Here is an 18,953-nt window from a genome sequence, read left to right on the forward strand (position 1 = left end):
CCTGTCTGTGTGTGTGTATTTATTCTCAATCTTTTAGTCTCTAATTCTCTTCATAATTTAAAGACGATAAATTCCACTTGAAGGTCAAACCTTTTTTTTTAATTATTATTATTTATTTATTTATTTATTTTTTAGGATTGGGGAAATTTTGGGCGCATTCGACTTTCTGCTCATTTAAAATGATGCACGCTGCTCTCACAGCGTTGAACGGCGACGAGAAAAGTCCCGACTTTAGCCGGCGCTGCAAAAATGTCACGACGTCACATGATATCATTAAAGCGGCTGCAGATGTCCGAGTCAGTCGCTTGCAGCTGCTCTTGTCCGGCTGCACCGGGTCGGAACCTCCTCTATGACACTCCTCTGTCCCGATAGGTTTAAAGTTTCACCGAAACTGCATGACGTGACGTTTTGTCTGTATTCTCAGACCTTCCCAGCAGTTATCTGTAAATTATCTTTCCTAATGTAACACAGACACACTGTAGTTTTACATCGAGCAAGAAAGCTGTAAAAAAAAATAAAAAAAGAGGTTATTTCTGTTAAACATACTTAAGATTTTAACTTTAGGTGTCCCGACACTGATGTAAACTGCGTCTTATGGAAATAAGCCTAAGTGAAAATGAAAGGCAAATCACCCAATGTTCGGTTTATGCAGGCCACCTGAAATAGAAAGGGTGTCCGACCAGAAAGCAGGAAATAATTGACTGACAAGTTGGCTGACACTGACACATTTACAGACCAGACACGAAATTAAATCTAAGTATGTTTAATTGAAACAACCTCTTTTTTTACAGCTTTCTTTCTGGATGTAAAACTACAGTGTGTCCGTGTCCGCATGTAAAACTACAGTGCGTCAGGCTCTGTAGTTTTTTTTTAGAAGATTGAGAAAATAATGGCAGAATACTTGAAACTTATGATACTGAAAATAATCATTAATTGTAGCCCTAACGCTGATCCCAACAGAATTTTTTTTTCCCACACAGAAAAATTAAGATGCAGAGTCTGTGGCACACAGGTTTATTTAACAATATGGTATATAAGTACGAAATGAGCCATTTGAACCAGTTTGTACAGTGATTTCATTCTTATTTTCTGCATATTTACAGTACTGTCTAGCTGCATGATTTACATTAGAGAATAGTTTACCATCAATTCAAGTTTAATGCGAGAGAAAATGATGCACAAAACTCTCTGAACACAAATCAGCAGTCAAACAAGTTAATTTCCCACCACAGGAAAAAGAGGTTCAGGATTTAATGAGAATTTCTTTAGACTGAAGGAAAGACAAAGCAATTTTTGAACATCTGCAAGACAAACACTGGGCCCAGGCCAGTAAAAAGAACATTCCGGCACCTGTGAACATTAACAAGCTTCAATGCAGGCTTCTCTTACACCTGCATGTTGTGTTTGGGTGTGTGCAATAGTTCCTAGATCTATACAAATACGTTAATCTCCTTTAGACTCTGCAAACAGGAAAGAAATTAAGGCTTTCCTAAAGGCAGTCCTTTTGAAAAATGGCATATGAGAATAAATTAGCTAGGAACAGAAACTGAGCAAGATGTGAAACCTGGCAGAAAATTCCCAGACAAATAATTTTTACAGTCTTCTCAACACAAATATGATATTAATTTGCAAAGGTACAAAATAAAAACAAAAACAAATTAAAGAATAATAAAATGAAATATTTTTTATTTTGAGAAGTTTAAAAAAAAAAAAAAAGAGAAAAAAAGTCAATACCAGAGCATAACAAAAGAAAAACAAAACAACACAAAGACCAGGGCAAATTCTTGCAAGGCTGGTCTGAACCAAAAATATATTCTTTGTCTTTGTTGTCTTCTTTTCAACAGCAATTATTAAATCACTCTGTGTGTTGTAAGAAAAAGTAGTCCTTGGTTTCAGGAAAGTTCACAGTCCGTAGGCCTCGTAAGACTCGTTTGTTTGTATTTCTTTTAGCTTTTTACATCAGCAAGTACAAAAATGTCTCAGCTGAAAACAGAACAAGGCCTTTCTTCTGTCTCAAAATGCTACAATCCTTCAACAAATTTCTCTAGTGTGTCTCCCGTCGTGTCTCCCACCATACCCATGTCATTACTTAACCCCCCTCGGTTTGGCGTGTTAAGTTGCGGGAGCATGGCGCTCTGCTCTGGTGTTCCCATGTGCCCCTGCTCCATGGAGCCTGACATGGGACCTCCAAGGCTGGGGTGGGGAGAGCTGGAGTGGAGGGCGCCATGCTGAGGCGATGGCTGGGGTTGTATCCGCGGGGATGGACTGGAATGAGGGGCCTGCTGCGAGGGTGGGCGGGGCGATTGCACTGGGGCTGGAGAGCGTACTTGGTTTCCCAGGGTGTTTGCCATTGTTTGGCCAGGTAAGTGAGCTCCTCCCTGGGCTTGGCCTTGGAGCATGTGAGGTTGTGGACTCATCGAGTTAGCCTGTGCTGGAGAACCCATCTGCTGCTTCAACATCTGCTGTTGCTGAAGCATGCGCTGCTGCTGGAGGAGGCTTTGGGCCCCATCCATGCCCATGCCAGGTTGGCCCATTTGAGATGTGGGAGGGAGCTGCCCCATGGGCCCCCCACCTCCTTGCATAGCCATTTGCTGCTGCATACGGAGCTGGGAGTAGCTTGCCGGGCCCGGCGGCTGCTGAGGGAACTGACCGTGGCCCTGAGGCAAGCCTCCCTGCTGCTGCATCTGCTGCATCCTGAGCATCTGCTGTCTGCGGTACAGCTGGGGATTGCCATTCTGAGCAGCATTCAACATCTGGCCTTGGGGGCCCATGGGTGCCAATCCCTGGGGACCCGCCTGCTGAGGAGGCTGTTGCTGAGGTGCCATGCCCGGCCTCTGCACCTGGTTCGCCATGGCTGCCATGGCCTGCATTCCTGCCTGGGACCCCAGCATGGCCTGAGGGTTCTGCTGCTGGGCCTGTTGCTGTTGCTGCGGCTGGTTGGCCTGGTACTTGGCTGTCCTCTGTTTAATGAAGGCAGCCATAAGCTGGGGGTTCGACTTCAGGATGCTCAGGACCTGCTGTTGCTGCTCCGGGGAGCTGGGAGATTTGAGGGTGCGCAGTAATTCCTGCAGGGCACTTGGGGCAATGTTACCAGGCATTCCCCGGGGCATGTTTTGTTGCTGTGGTGTCATGCCCTGCTGTGAGGGCCCCTGGGGAGGCATGACCCCAGGCATTTGGAGACCCTGTTGCTGTGGCATCATGGGTCTCTGCATGAGCTGGCCCTGCTGAGGCATTGGGGTTCCCTGAGCCTGCTGAGGGGCCATGGGGCCTTGTTGAGCAGGGACTTGCGGCTGATGATTCTGCATGGGATTCTGCATCCCTGGACCCCACTGGCCCTGCTGCATAGGCTGCATCACCTGGGGGCCCCGTGGCCCCTGCATCATCTGCATTTGGCCCTGCATGGGCCCCATCATTCGTGGGTGATTCATGGGCATCCCATTCATAGCGTAGTTCTGCTGATGCTTTGCCTTGGCTACCATCTCAATCTGTCTGGCCACCTTCAGGGCTGCCAGCAGTGGCTGCTGCTGCTGCTGCTGCTGCTGCTGCTGCTGCTGCTGCTGCTGCTGCTGCTGCTGCTGTGGAGGCTGCTGCTGCTGCTGCTGCTGTGGAGGCTGAGGCTGCTGTTGGAGTGGCATGTTAGGCATAGGAGACTGCTGCTGATGGTGAGGGGATGACTGCGGCCCTGGTTTACCCTGTGGCACAGGTGTTGGGGGCTGACTGCTGCGCCCGTTGTTGGGGAAGCCTTGGGCGATATTGGCAGGGTTCGGTGGTGGCTGTTGCTGGGGCTGGTTGGGCATGGACTGGGGAGTCTGTGGTGTGTTAGGCTGCTGGACAGAGTTTGGGGTGTCGGGGGCAACTGAGGTAGGTGGAGATGGCATGGGCATACCCCTTCCAGCCATGGTGGCCATTCTGCGCCGCATCATTTGAGCCTGCTGGAGCCTGTGCTGCAGCTGCTGCTGACGAAGTTTGTGCTTGATGTTGAGACAGAAAGGAACAGGACACTTGTTCTCCTGACAGTGCTTGGCGTGATAACAGCATAAAGCGATGAGCTGCTTGCACACAGGACAGCCACCATTGGTCTTGCGCTTGCAGCCCTTGGTGTGCTGAACCACCCTCTTCATCTTCTGGCATGAAGGCAGAGAGCAGTTGGCGTTGCGGCATTGGCAGGCGTGGACCAGGGACTGGATGCAGCGCTGGATGCTGAGGCGTCGACTCTCCTGAGGGCTCTTGGAGGCCTCCCCACCCGGACCGTTGCTGTCGTCGTCTATACCCAGACCCCACTTCACCATCTGGTGCTCATGGCCCTTAGTGTTGTAGCAGTTAATGCACAGGTCGTAGTCCTGACGACAGGTAAGGAAGACCACATTAGGGGCATGTCAAGATTTAAACTTGGTATTAATTCAAAACGGATACAGATGTAGATTTGATAACAACATACGTCCAATGCCACTATGTCTTACCTCACAAACGGTGCAGTGCCAGCGAGTCTCCACGTGGTGCTTGCACTCATTGCAAGTGTACACAAAGCGGTCCTGGCCCTGGTTGTGCAGCTCCACCAACATGCACATTGTGCTCCATTTGCATCTCCTCAGTGAGCTGAACTCCCAGTGCTTGTCCCTGGCCAGAGTCAAAAAGGCGTCGCGTCCATCCATCAGGTCACACGTGAGCATGGGGTCAGGGTCCATGATGGGCGGCAGGGTGTTAATGACTGGCCCGGCATGGAGGTGGATAACGAAAAATACCTGGTAGCAGAAAGGAGAGGAAATATGTGTGTTAGTTGCAAGGACAGTCAAAGTATACTGTAACAAGCTCTCAGTCCATCTGTGGTGGGAACACATTTTCACATGCTGATGAGTCCAGTTGTGTGCCTATAAGATGTACAGTAAGACATAATAATAAACTTTATTTGTATAGCACTTTTCTAAACTCAAGTTATAAAGTGCTTCACATAAAATAAGCCATTAAAACAAAACAAAAAGTGAATACTAATAATCCTTAACAATACAACACCCAACAACACAATGATCATATAAAACAACCATAACAACAAATAATAATAATAAAAAAAAAAAATTAAAACAGGGTATAAAAGAAATAAAGAGTTGATCACTAAAATCAACTGAAATCAGCAAGAGGCTCGCCGATAAAAGTGTTTAAAGAGATTTAAATATGTCAGAGTCTGCAGACTGTATTTCTTCAGGCAGCTCATTTCATAACTTGGGGACTGAAAATGCTTTGTCACCCTTAGTTTTAAGATGTGTCTCCAGAACAGATACAACTTTTTTGTCTGAGGATCTCAGACGACGGGCAGGCTTGTAAATCAACAGTAAAATCAATTCTAAAACATACTGGAAGACTGAAACGGGTGTGATGTGGTCCCTTTTCCTGGTTTTAGCCAAAAGTCTGGCAGCTGAGTTCTGTACATTTTGATGTCGACTGATGGATTTTTGATTGAGGCAGGTGAAGAGGCTGTTGCAGTAGTCTAGGCGTGAGGAGATGAAGGCATGTATAATGGTCTCAGCATCATGAAATGTTCAAATAGGACAGATTTTTGAGATATTTCAAAGGTGATAAAAACAGGACTGCACAAGCTTTGTGATATAGTGTTTGAAACTCAAATTGTTATCAAACCAACATCAATCAAACCCCAAGATTTTTTTGCGACAAGTCTAATGTATTCTACAAGCGGGCCAGCAGATGGGTGGATTTGTTTGGTTAAGTGTGGTGGACCAATTACAAGAATCTCTGTTTTGCTTGAGCCTAGTTGTAGAAAAGTTCGTGACATCCAACTTTTCCCGTCATCAAGGCAGTCGTGTAGAGAACTCAGCATGCCAGGATCAGAGACACTAACGGACAGGTATATTTGAGAGTCATCAGCATAAGAGTGGAAGGAAGCACCGTGTTTGTGTATAACTTGTCCAACGGGGAGCATATACAAGGGAAATAAAATTGGTCCCAAAACGGACCCGTGCGGGACTCATTGAGAGACAGAACCTCTTCTGTAATGATTGTGACACACATGTAAAGCTACCAGCTTGGTCTCAAAATACTAAACATGTTTGCTGCAATGTTGCATGGAATGACATCTTTGAGTTGTGGAGGAAAGAAGCTCAGAAATCTGTTTGTAGGGTTTCCCACCTCCTTATGTTTCTCCATCGTGGCGTAGAGCTTCTGAGACAGATCATTGGCTACGTTTGGCATCCCAGGCTTCTTCTTATTGGCTCGGCTGACGCTGCTCTTGTTTTTGTTGGTTTTCTTGTTGTTCTTCTTTTTGGCATTCTTGCTGTCAGCTTGGGCTCCCTTGTAATAGAGGGACATGAACATTCAGAGAAGCAGAGATTGCACAACAGGCAAAATGAGATTATGCAATTAAGCTGAGTGGTAATACAGTGCCGGAGTGACTGCTGAAAGCTTTTATATAATGAGTACTTGAGGATGATAAAATGTGGGGTGAGACGGAGGCCTTAGCACAGATTTGTGATTCTGGCACAACATGAGCCCCCCCCCCCCCAAAAAAAAAAAAAAAACCAATCTACAGATCCATCTAACTCACCTCTGTCATCTCAGAGGAGGCCGTGTTCTCCTCCTTCTTCCGTTCCTCTTCCTCCTGCTCCAGCTCCTTGATGCTCTCCTCCAGTACATTAGGCCAAAAGTCACCCTCAAAGTACGGCAGCTCGTAGGCACTGGTCAGCCTGTCTTCGGTTGCCTGCTTGAAAATGTCCTGAACACAGACACGCAAGGCTTCCATCAGCCAATTGTCCCAAAGGTTTCTAACACGGACAAGTTCAATTGAAGACTTTCAATCAACGACACATTTAAATATATTACTCAAAGATTCCTTTGGGTTTCAGTGTCACAAAACCCTCCAGCTTAGAAATACAAGAAAACAAGAACAGTAATTCTTAAGACAACACCACACAGGTAATATGATTTCAAGCTAAATTGATTGGTGTAAAATGCTGTGGAGCACTACAACCTGATCATTTTTATTTTACATACATATTTCACATCAGTGCAGCGTAATTGCATGGTATCAGACTGTCGCAGACACCCAGATTTAAAAATGGATATTCTAACCGAGGAGGTCTTTGCAAACGCAACGTCCCATGGTGGTCACACAACGACGTTATATTGAGGTAATTTTCTGACCTTGTAATCATGTAAGATTCTCTCGGCAAAAGCCTTGTCCAGCATCTTTCTGTACCACTCTTGGAGCCTCTTGGGCTTGGGGATCTTCTGGTCAGGAGGGTGGCAGTGGAAAATATAGTCATCTCCTTCACTGGGTGGGCAGGCCCAGATGTGTCCGGTCACATACCTGGTCAAAAAGTAAATTATGAGCCACTTAGCACTTGGAAGATTTATACATGTATCAATACATAGCTGAAAGGGTATAAAATACTAGTGTGTAAAGTTACTTTTCACTCACCCAAGTTTCTTCACATACTCCAGGTAACCTATTAAGATCTCATGGTACACTGCAGTCCTTAGCAGACGTGGTCTGAAGAAGTGAATACTGTCGAGGTATGATATGTAAACCCGTCTGAAAAGAAAACATTGAAAATATGATTTAAGTGCAAGGCGAACAAAATAAAGTAAACTCAGAGGAATGGGTGACATGAATGTTATTTTTTTCTGTTTTACCTGGTATTTGGAAAGGCGCACTCCGAGCCGTACTCCTGGACGTGCATGCCAAAGAAACAAACGTCCACCCCGTCTATTTCCTCAAATGCAAAAAGTGCTTTGGTTCTGTAAGGGAAGCTCTCCATCATCTCGCCTGAGTCCACAAACCTGCAGAAAATAGAAAAGCATTTAACAAGACACCTGCAATGTGAGGTGGTACAACACAACAAATGCATAATCAGAGTGCAATATGTTCATAAAAACACAATCCCGGACTCCTCTCCTGGTTTGTTGATCGGATAAGAGCGGAATGCGGTGATGATAAAAGCTGCTATGGAATTCAAGATTTATCAAATGTTCCTGACAATCTGGATTAAAAATACTGTAAAAGCAGGGGGAGAACCTTACTTAGACTTCATGCCAGGCTTAATCTCCACAGTTTTGTCAGAGCTGGCCACCACTCGCACAAACACTTCACCAGCTTCTGGGTGGTTCTGCCTTTTCAAGTACTTGTTCACTCTGTCCTCAATGTATGTCCCCAACCTTGTAGACTGCAATCCTTTACACACACAAACACATTTAAGATGAATTCAGGTTTTAAAAATTCTGACTTTTATGTGATTAGATAAAGAAAAATATGTTACTGCTGTAAGTAACTTACGTTTGGCTGAAAACTTGTTATCTTTTCTTGTCTTGTTAGACTTTTTCAGACAGTTGTCACAGACAAAGCTAAAGAAAAAGAAAGATTAAACTGTTTAGTGACATCCCACAGTAACTCGTATACATACTTGAATATGCTCAAAAGTTGTCCAAGAGACTCACCCTGATGGCCAAATGACATCGTAGTGCAGCACGCAGATCTGATGCATCTTTCGTCCGCAGTCTTTACACTCAACAAACCTACAAAGAGAAACATTTTCTGTGTTTTACAAAAAGCAGTGAAGAAGCATTACTGCCAACACACACACAAGTACAAGTCAACCTGAAGCTACGGTCCAGACAGTACTCACGGTTCGGAGTCCAACATGTCATTTTTCTTCTTTTCAAACTGATCTTTTGATATCATGCTGCACAAAAAAAAACAAAAAAAAAGAGACAGAGAGAGAGACAAGCATGTTGATGTTGGCTCCTGTGACTATTACTCCCTTCATAAAATGAGGTCCTGACAGAAAACAGCCTGATAGTCTCCAAGATGATCACCAGGTAGTGTTCAGACACCCAGGCCTGGGAACTTACGTCTGTGGCTGTGCCGGGTCGTCCCCCAGGGTCACACTGTTGCCCTGGATCTCGTTGAAGCACTTCTCACAGAAGTGATACCTGTCGGCAATAAGGCCATATTTGGGTGAACTGCAGCCAGCACACACAGTAGCAGCACAGGCAAACCGGCGTACAGGTGGCAGAATGCAGAGTGAAGGAGCACGTAGCAACGACCGGGGACGGAGCATGGGCAGCGGACAGACGGAAGGACATACACAGGCAGAGGTACAGGTTAGTCACAATTGAAATGGTCACGATCCAGTCGCTCTCATTCAAACTGGAACAGAAATTGGGGAAACATGCTAAAATGCTATGTTAGTGACATAAAATGATTGTCAACAACAAATCAATGTTCGACAACACGGTCAAACCGCATGCTGGAATATAAAAACACGACAACCCTTTCACGACAATCATTTATGAAACAAGCAACATGCATTAACAGTTGGTGAATGGATGATCTGGTTATGTCAGGTCAGACAGAAGGAGTGATAATCCAAAAACAAATGTGGACTGTAACATTCCTTTTATTGAAAAAAAAAAAATTCCAAAATTCCTTTTATTGAAGTCAAAGGTATTAAAGTCTTGATCTGCAAAATACAGGTGACCTACAACTCCCTACTGTCCCTGAATGCAACCGGTGTTGCTCGCTGCACCTTTTATGTACACTGCTGTAGGCAATTTAGATTAAGATGCGGGTAAATGCTAAATCTTGCTTAGATGTTGTGAGTGCCTGAACAAATGACTTTTATTCTCGCTAATGATATGAGATAGAGGTATGTCTCATGCTGAGTTTTACACAGCCCTCCAGCAACTCATTCACCACAGCCAAACAGAGTTGTGTGATGTAACCTGGACAAGCAATAATTTCCTTATTGATGTGTCATGTAATTTTAAGGGAAAAATCTGTTTACATTCAAAGTTAATGAAAGAAGAACATTCGTGGAACCTGTCTGTGCAATCTGTGCTTTTATGTTGGCTGATATCATCCATGTCACATTAAAAAAAATACAGCTTTTGGCTGGTGTCCATGAAGTGTTTCAACACCGTAAAATCTTTACGCATGCATGGTACAAAAAGGGTAGGAATACATAGAGTCACAGAGTGTGCAGGCGCACATCCTGAACCGGACAGATCGGGGCCTGACAAAAGTTTTTAGGCAACATAAGAAATCCCCTAAATTCTCATAAACACTGCCTTGTTGTTGGAAGTCTTCCTTTAACTTGGTAAACCTCTTCCATTTAACTGTGAGTATCTGCAATCGTTTAACTGTGTTGCATTTTAATGATATGGAGGTGCAATAGCATGTTCTGCACAGAAGGGGGTGCTTTGGTGCTGGTTTTCGAGAACAAGTATGAAGACAACATGGTCCCTGTGATCACGCAAGTTGTGCAGAGCCACTTTATATGACAGTCAATGGTGTCTGCAACACTCCTATAAAAGGAAAGGTCATGTGCATTAAGTCCTTAGGGCTTTGTGGACTGCTCTATGTCAAGTGATGTCTTTAGCCGCGTTTTATCTTTAAGGCTGGACCTGCATGCCAACTTTGCATTCTGGCTTCTTCACCTCTTTACCAATCTCTACCGCTCAAAATGGATTTTTACCTGTTCTGGTAGCTGAAGTAAGTGCCATCCCTGGAGATGGTACACAACTGTTTGCCATAACAGCACAGCGTCTGGGGGGAGAACTCGTACTGTGGAAAAAGCAGTGAAACATTAAGATCCATGTCACTGTGACAGGCGGGTGGTTGCTCCTCGTCGAGAGTCAACGGTCACAGAAAGGTAAAAGTAAATGTGAACTAATAAGATACAGATGTAATAAAAAAAAAAAAAAACTACAGTCCAGCATTAAGTTGCACTGTAGTCCAATTCTGTTCTCATCTCAGTTTGTGTTCACTCCCCATCCTGTATTGTCTCACCTTCCTTCCACAGCAGTAGCCCAGACCCTGCATGACCGGGTCGATCTCTGCTTCAAACACTTCGGCCAGTTTGGTGCAGTACTTGTAGACTCGGGATGTTTTACGGTTGTACAGCCAGGCATTGTTGAACATGAGCCACACGTCGTCCACATATTGCCACGGCTCCTGGTACTGACCCGTATCCAGCTTCCGCTTAATGGTGGACAAGTCAATAGGGTTCTTCACTATGTCAAAGTAGTCCTGCAGGGGCAGAAACGTTTCCAGGAATGAACAAATGACCCCTTACAATGTTTATATGAGTCTTGTAATATTATAATAAACTGATGAGTATGCATGATTGTAGCTACTCACAGGGATGCCCAGTAGCGTGGGGTCTACAGGTTGTCTGAAGGGCAGGGACTCTGGGTCTTGCCTGTAGAGGGCCTCGAGTGTCGGCATTAGGGCTTGTCTCAGCTCCTCTGGCTTGAAAACTGGACAGACAACAATAATGTTATCAGAGACCAAACACAAGCAGCAGACTTATGTCTGCATGTATAATATCCTGTGACAGGCCTAATTTAACTGTAATCTAATTTGATAAAGGAGCAGGATTAATAAAACTCCTGTCACAGGACACGTGGTGTACAGTCAACTCTCAGGTGACATAGACATATAAACTCTTGATTTCCACTGCAACATTATCTTAAATAAATGTGTCTTTACAAATGCAGTGTGGTGTCATCATGACAAGATCTAAAGAGCTCTTTCACAATAAAGGTTGCGGATGCCTATGAGTCTGGCAAGAGATTCACAAGCTCTCCAAATTATTTGGAAAAAATGATTGCGCTGTGGGGAAACTCATCTACAAGTGGTGTAGTTTAAAAAAAAATACTGCGAAACTGCAGACCAAGAAAAAAAAAAAACGCACTGATGCAAAAAGTGGTCTTCGGCAGGTAAGTCTTAAAACTCTTGGATTCAAAGTTCATGTATCTACAACCAGAAAGAGACCGCATACATTGGACCTGCAGGGGGGTTGTGCCATGACAAAGAACATTAGAGCAAAACCTCAGTTTGCCAATGAACACAGAGGCAAAGACCAGGCCTTTTGGAAAAATTTGTTCTGGACAGACAGACAAAAGATCAAATTGTTTGGCCACATTAACAGTAGACATGTTTATATGAGGATATCAAAGAGAATCAACTGTGAAAAACTCCACAACTTCATGTATTTATTTCTTCACAATGCATACAAAGATTAACAAACGAGATCAATATTCGTACTTTTTTTACGGCTCTGGGTGGTGGAAGTAGCTGACGTGCCGTTGGCCCCACTTTCCTCCTCTTCTTTGGGTTCTGCCTTCACCTCTGGCTTCTTCTCCTCAGTTTCCATTGGTTCCTGCTTTGGTTCTGCTGCATCTGGCTCTTCTTTCTTCACCAGCGGGGGTTTGGTTTCATCTTCCTGTTGTATGAACACAAGCATTGTTAACAAGCTAACCAACACTGATGAGTCAGGAAACAATTAAGGATTTAATAGACGTGGAAGCATTACTTTTTACATTAGGAGAGTGAAAAAACACAAGTCAGATTTACTATTTTGGACATGAAATGCGAGCAGAACTGGTTGGTTGTGGTGGACGAGGTTTGTAAAAGTGATTGGGGTTTCTAGTCTGATCACCAATAGAGTAAGTGTACTTAACGATGATGTACATACCTCCATTTTTACATTACTTTGCTTCTTCCCAGAGTTGCTGTCGTCATCTTCATCTTTTATTTCGGGTTTGACCTCAGTGTCAGGCAGGGCTTGCTGGGAGCTCAGCTCAGCCACAGAGCCTGGGGTAGGCACTCTGTTATCTATACTTGCTGCTGCCTGGGACAACTTAAAGGGGTGAAAGAGACATTCTGATCAAAACCCTGATCATTTATAAAAAAAAAAACTAAGGTCATCAGTGATTTTCACTGAACAAAATATTAACAAATCATTTCCCTTTAATATCACTTTTAATTGTTTTTTTTTTTTTTTATTAAAAAGACCAGTTAGATGCTTTAATGGGAGCTGACAAAAGCACAAGCAATTCAAGAGACGCATCAGCTTTGCAGTAAGAATTAGTATCTCACCGGCGTGCTGGGGTGCTGTGCCTGCACTGAGGCGGGCTGCTGCTGCTGCTGCATCTGGCTGGGTGGTTCAGGTTGGGGCTGCAGGGGTGTCAGAGGCTGGGAGGGGTCAGGCGGTGTGGCCATGACTGAGGGGGGACCAGGGAGGCTACTGGGTATGTGGGTTGGGGTGGAGGAGGGCCCGCCCGTGGAAGCAGGAGTGGAGGGCTGAGGTGGCACCTGGGCCTGCGTGGGAGCGTGGTGCTGCTGCTGCTGCTGCTGCTGGAGCTGCTGGAGTTGCTGCTGCTGAGGCTGCAGGCTGGCAGAGGCATTAGGTGGAGGGGTGGTACCGAGGGTGGGCTGGGATGTAGGGCCGCAGGGCAGCTGGGAGCCCAGGGAGCCCAGTGCATTCAGAGGGAGGTTAGAGTTTTGCGGCTGCTGGAATAAAGACGGATGCGCTATTAGCCTACCAATACACACCAGGTATACAGCATATACCATATGCCGTATACTGAAGCACTAAAGGCCACGTTTAGACAGAAACATGCAGGGACACACATGAAACTCTCCTCACCTGTGAGACAGCAGCCTGTGGCATGGTTTGCCCCAGGCCTAAATTCACATTCATTGCTCCACCTGCAGTTACAGGAAACTGGCCCTGTGGCAGGAATTGGCCTTGGTTGGCTGGCTGAGACACCATGTTATTAGCATGACTACCCATCATTCCTTGAGTCTGAGGCATCCTTGATGGGGACATGCCCATCTGGAAAATGAGAGAGATTAAACAAAAAGATCAGTACAACAATCAGCATCAAGTGGGAAGTGCCTGTCAATTCAAATATGTTTTACCTAAATGGAATGCTGCATATATATGCATACTAATTTTTACAATATTCTTCAAGAGGACCTCTGGTGTGGCTTACAAATAATAAATAAACTCAGCTGAATCGAAGCACGACATGGCAACAATCTACAGCCAGCGAGGAACATTAAATGGCTGTAAGCCAGGCCTTAAGCTCTGCCATGGTTTCATTACAGATTATTCATTGGCAGCCAGGCATCTGGATCATAAACGGATCAGGACCAGGAAGCACATTTCATACTGATGCTTTTGTGTCAAAATGATAACAGAGTGATACATGAACAATCAGTCAAAGACAGGTGGGTATTTCACAGCCAAGAGGAGGAAATAAATAATAGAGCCAAAGGATGAGAAAAAAACTAAAGAAAAAAAACTAAAACACTGGGGAAAAAGAGAAACCAATGTAGACTGGTTTCAAGAAGAGTTCATTTCCGAAAAAAAAAAAAAAAAAAAAAAAAGAGTACATAAGAGGAAAACAACAAGACAAGAACAAAACAGTGAGAAAGAGGGGAAAATCTAACCGCTGGGACTGAGCTCATGTTCATCTGCTGTGGATGGTTCATGGGGGAGGGAGCCCTCGCTCCCATGGGTGCCTGAGACATCTGTGCATTCTGCATTGCCATTGGGTTAAACTGATTCATTCCTGTGGGAACAGATACACACACACAATCATATACCTGTTTAAGATACTTGGGAGTTATTAATGAATTTAATATTCCATGTCCTACGAGGCTGGCAGAGGGACTGAACCAGCTCGCGTAAACGTCACATCTCGGAGTGGTTAACAGTCAGGTATGTACAGAAAACTGGCTTCATATGTGAAATTGTCGCTAATTTTCGGACTGACATTAAAGAAATCAAACCGCTAGTGTTTTTAAGAAGTAATGTATGTCAGCCAAAAGAGAAAAAAATTGAGCACTTGTTTTTTTTTTTTGGAAAACAATTGCTAAAACGGCAACACATACCTTGGGGCACCTGCATCCGGTTCATTAACTGATTTGGCATGTTGGGCATAGGCGCAGGTCCATCTGAGAGAGGACAGGATTCATTTAAAAGTTGTTCTCAGTTGCAGAATAAAACATCATGGTAGTTATAATATTAATATGTGTTATAGTCTGTCAACCACAGTTTAAGGAGTAAAGTTACTAACTAGGAGGTCGAACGGCCTGTCCTGGGCCCATGGCGTTGGGCTGAGCCATACCGGGCTGCTGAGGCCCGGCTGGGCCCACCATGCCAGGCTGTTTCTGGAGCCGTGAGCGCCTCTTCTCCTCCAGCTCCTTCTGGATCTTGTAAATCTTTTCTGCCAGGAAGTGGTAATACTCATCCTAGTTGAAAGGAAGAGAAGAAACAAAAAGTGGACATTTTTAAAAGTCAATGTCTCAGTCTTTGGTTCAAGTTTAAACTGTCTACCCTCTTTTCACTATGAAAGGGCATTTAGTTTAAAGCATTACAAAAGGAGGACTGTCATTGGAATGCTGTCATGATAATAGAAAGCAAGAAATATGTACTAAATTAACACGTACCCTGCTGTTAGCTGACTCATACATGTCACCCTCAACCTTGCGCGCATATGCCACCAGGTTCTCCATTCGCCGGTCCTTCAGTGCTGCGGGGTCAGGGGTGGGGAATATGGCTTGTACTCTGAAAAAAAAAGAAGAAGAAAATAAAACTCACCAATCACCTGTTGTACCATGACAGAAACTGTGTATCTATACACACATTTGCTTTTACTGTTGGACTTACAGTTTGTGCACCAGGTGGGTGCGCAGGTCCTGAGTGACGTGTTCATGCCAGACCTTCCTTATCCCCGTGGCAGATAGAGGCGTGGCGGCGGGCAGGTTTCCCATGCCACCTATTACTGACCCGTCTGGCATCAGCTGACTGCAGGACGGACACAATTTTAACAAAATGTGTAAAGTTGCCTCAGAAAAAGATGTCTGTTCTCCAGACACATTTTACCAGAAGTACAGAGGAAAGACTGAGACTGTGAATTTACCATTAACTATCACTGATTGCAGAGGCATAAATTCATTAGGAAACACAGTAAAAACAGCAAATGCCCTGTCAGCAGAATCCAGGTTTCAAGTGATGTTGAAAGGATAAGAAGACTTACTTGCTGAGTGAGGAGGGGAGAGAGGAGTCGGAGTGCATGCCAGTCTGGTCGGAGGAGGGGGTACCCATGCCTCCAGCCATCTGGTTCATCTGATTAGTGCCTGATAAACACACATAATCATTACCGAGGGTTAACAAAAATATACTGGTTGGCTTTGCTGGAGGGACTTGTACATAAACCTTTATAATGGAAGTGAAGTCTTTTTTTTTTTTTTTCCATACCTAGCGGGTTCATATTTCGCATTTGCTGGTGCTGGGGGCTTTGCTGAGATGGACCCTGGACCTGAGCAGGGGACTGGTTCCCATACGGCAGGCCTAGGGCTGCGTAGGCCCTCTGCATGGAGCTGGGGTCAATGTGTGTGGCAGCACTGTTAATGGCTGTGGCGCTGGGCTGGCCAGGTCCGACTGTATTGATGGCATTCTGCAGGCCACCCCCAGGGGAATTTAGCAGAGCTGCAGGGAGAAGACGAGAAAAGAAATGGTTCGGCGATACCAAATAAATTCTTCAATTAAATATGTACAAATAATTAACAGCTGCTTCTGGTGCTTCTGCATGCCTTGTAATTTCTAAACATCAAAATCTATAAATAATAAAACACAAATAATGGAAATTAGTATAACATCATTATAAAAATAAAATAATAAATCTGAAACTTGAATTATTAAACATGTGTTTCTGTGCAAAGAAAAAAAAAAAAAATCCCTGCAAAAGGAGGTCTTCATGGACCTCCATCTAAAATCCCTGCGCTGCTCCCTGCTGTGTTGATAGCTGACAGGGAGCACGCTGCTTCTGTGGGGGATTTAAATCTGTCATAGGGGGTTTTAACCAATTAGAGAGCACACTGTCCTAAGACCCTGCCCCCACTGATAGCTGAGCCACGAGCCCCTCCCCTGGGTGTCACATTACAGGCCCGGCCTTTCTAGAGGAATCCTCTTGTTCTGGCAGTCGGCAAGCCAGCACAGCCATGTAGAAAGGAAGCACAACCTGCAGGTGGCCCCACTTCATACTACTCACACTTACTCCAGGCTGTGAGTGGAGCCTGCCTTGTTGAACACTTTATACGGTTTAAAAGATTTTTTTTTTTTTTTTTAAATGACCACAACTGTGCAGCTATCTAAACACCCATCAAGAACTCGACATTATCGACTTTTAAGTTAACCCACACATATTTTTACATGGATTTATAAATTAAGGAGGTGAGATAAGGAGAGCTGCTGGAGTTACTCACGCTGCTGATTCCTCTTGTCATTTGCATTCTTCAAAGGCAGGCAGACCGGACAGTCGTGCCGCGTACAGTTCTTCCAGTGGGAGATGATCTGTCTGGATGATGCACAGTGAGCCACTGGAACAAAATAAACAGCAAACAGAAGCACAGAGTGAGGTGCAGCACAATCCGACATCGTACAAAAATCAACATTTAAGAAAGACCTAAAAACGATGAAAGCACTGAAATTATACACCACAATGAATGCCGGTCAAATGCAATGCGCAAACAATTACGTAAACGCGATTAGTGCATATGTCATAAAACCATAAATCCAGCCTTGTGTTTATTATGAGTGTTCATACAGTATAAACATCACAGTTCAAAGTTCATAAACCCTCGGTGATCTCCTTACAACCCACAGCTGTCAGAGGGAAGCTGCCATCTACTGGGGCAGATGATGAAATGTAGAACTGCCATCATGACAGCGGTTTTAAAAAGATTAAATTCATGGTTGCAGATGCTGTCAGTCGCTGGGGCTTAGCGAGTCAAGGGGGATGAGTGACTCTATTTAAGCAATAAAACACAAGCGGATACAAGGGTGCTCTGCTTTACATTGTACAAAACAATGCTACCAAAAACCACGGACAGCATCTCATTTTAAAACAGTGGTTAAACATAAGACCAATTTACATATATTTCTGACAATCTTTAATCACAGTAATTGCACAAGCGTTATCTGTCCTCAAAGCAATTTGTCTGATTATTGTTACTTAAAGGATGCAATTGTCAGTCTTCAGCCACATAAAGTTAAACAAACATCGCAGGCGAGAGGTGATATGATGATGCGGAGGCAACATCATCATTAACACCTTTAACCGTTTTCCCGTAGCATGTAAACGAAATGGCGCCGTGCCCACATCGCAGGCTTTAATTAGCTGTTGCTCACACAACATTACGTTAACCCATCTGTTAAAAACCTAACCTGCTAATTTTCCTCCGATTTTTATCATCAGGTATTAACAGGGATTACCATTAAAACATCTTAACATCACGGACACATAAAAGCTCGCACGAGTTCAAATCTTCTGTGCATCAAAATATCAATGAACCACCACGTGGAGAGTGAATACGAGATGGGACGTTAATCCAGAGCTTTGAGAACACATCACTTTCACTCACCCTGGCAGGATTTGCCGGCCTGGCAGTGGGTCATGTGGTTGAGTACGTTCTTCATGGTGCGGCAGTGGGGCAGAGTGCAGGCCCTCACCTCCCCGTTGGCCTGCTCCCGCCGCTGGCACTTGTGTGCGTGGAGCAGCAGGACCAGCTGCTGCTGAATGAGTTTTCGCTTCTCCGGGTCGGCCGTCGGGCCTGTGGATACACCGGCAGCCCCGGGGACCATGCCCAACGATGCTACCTGCTGCTGCATCTGGGACTGTAATGGAGATCCGATACAACATGCAGGTTAGACATGGGTCAGAATATTGCGTCGCTAACTTTAGACTTTTAAGTTCAAAGTGAAAACCGAATAATAAGTATCACGAATTGGAGAATAGCTTAATGAATAGCAGTCGACTCATCGTCCCCTTTCATCCCTAAAACCAGAGCTCAATTATAGTTGAGATGTGACGACACATCTGTTTGATGAATCCCAAGCGAAGGCTGCTTAACCAATCTCGAGCCACAGCCCGGCGAGCACCCACCGTCTTCCCCTGCAAGTGTCTAAAACTTGGCTGAAGTTTGCTGAACACAGAAGGATAATTAGGAAGATTTTAGGTCCAAAATGCCCCTCCCGATGATCACAGGGACGCTCAAGATTCTAGGCTGGTCTGAACCGACTTTTTGAGCGAATTAACCTGTAGTGCCGGCGATTTGCAGACATTATCTTAATGTTATCGACTAGATCGGA

General features: G+C 44.7%; 1 protein-coding gene across 2 annotated transcripts in view; it reads right to left on the reverse strand.

Annotated features, from left to right (window-relative positions):
- Nucleotides 1-998: 998 nt before the first annotated feature.
- crebbpb (CREB binding protein b) overlaps nt 999-18,953 on the reverse strand; it is a 33,699-nt gene continuing 15,744 nt past the window's right edge. The window contains exons 4-31 of one of the 2 annotated variants that reach the window (XM_069702807.1): nt 18,227-18,479; nt 17,069-17,182; nt 16,062-16,292; nt 15,841-15,940; nt 15,471-15,608; nt 15,251-15,368; nt 14,878-15,052; nt 14,693-14,755; nt 14,249-14,370; nt 13,440-13,628; nt 12,890-13,300; nt 12,486-12,650; nt 12,056-12,233; nt 11,147-11,265; nt 10,796-11,035; nt 10,482-10,570; nt 8,857-8,937; nt 8,631-8,687; nt 8,443-8,520; nt 8,282-8,349; nt 8,029-8,179; nt 7,642-7,788; nt 7,427-7,540; nt 7,150-7,315; nt 6,554-6,721; nt 6,139-6,300; nt 4,461-4,742; nt 999-4,340 (exon numbers count right to left, since the gene is read on the reverse strand). In XM_069702807.1, coding sequence (XP_069558908.1) covers nt 2,022-4,340; nt 4,461-4,742; nt 6,139-6,300; nt 6,554-6,721; nt 7,150-7,315; nt 7,427-7,540; nt 7,642-7,788; nt 8,029-8,179; nt 8,282-8,349; nt 8,443-8,520; nt 8,631-8,687; nt 8,857-8,937; nt 10,482-10,570; nt 10,796-11,035; nt 11,147-11,265; nt 12,056-12,233; nt 12,486-12,650; nt 12,890-13,300; nt 13,440-13,628; nt 14,249-14,370; nt 14,693-14,755; nt 14,878-15,052; nt 15,251-15,368; nt 15,471-15,608; nt 15,841-15,940; nt 16,062-16,292; nt 17,069-17,182; nt 18,227-18,479 — 6,498 coding nt within the window. In that variant the 3' untranslated portion in view covers nt 999-2,021. Of the gene's footprint in view, nt 4,341-4,460; nt 4,743-6,138; nt 6,301-6,553; nt 6,722-7,149; nt 7,316-7,426; nt 7,541-7,641; nt 7,789-8,028; nt 8,180-8,281; nt 8,350-8,442; nt 8,521-8,630; nt 8,688-8,856; nt 8,938-10,481; nt 10,571-10,795; nt 11,036-11,146; nt 11,266-12,055; nt 12,234-12,485; nt 12,651-12,889; nt 13,304-13,439; nt 13,629-14,248; nt 14,371-14,692; nt 14,756-14,877; nt 15,053-15,250; nt 15,369-15,470; nt 15,609-15,840; nt 15,941-16,061; nt 16,293-17,068; nt 17,183-18,226; nt 18,480-18,953 lie in introns of both variants that reach the window. The other variant, XM_069702806.1, reaches the window with a different exon arrangement.

Source organism: Brachyistius frenatus, unplaced genomic scaffold (assembly GCF_029030835.1).
Source record: "Brachyistius frenatus isolate BFR_SWC_R1_liver_20210118 unplaced genomic scaffold, ASM2903083v1 Contig_43, whole genome shotgun sequence".
NCBI classification, from domain to species: Eukaryota; Metazoa; Chordata; class Actinopteri; family Embiotocidae; genus Brachyistius; species Brachyistius frenatus.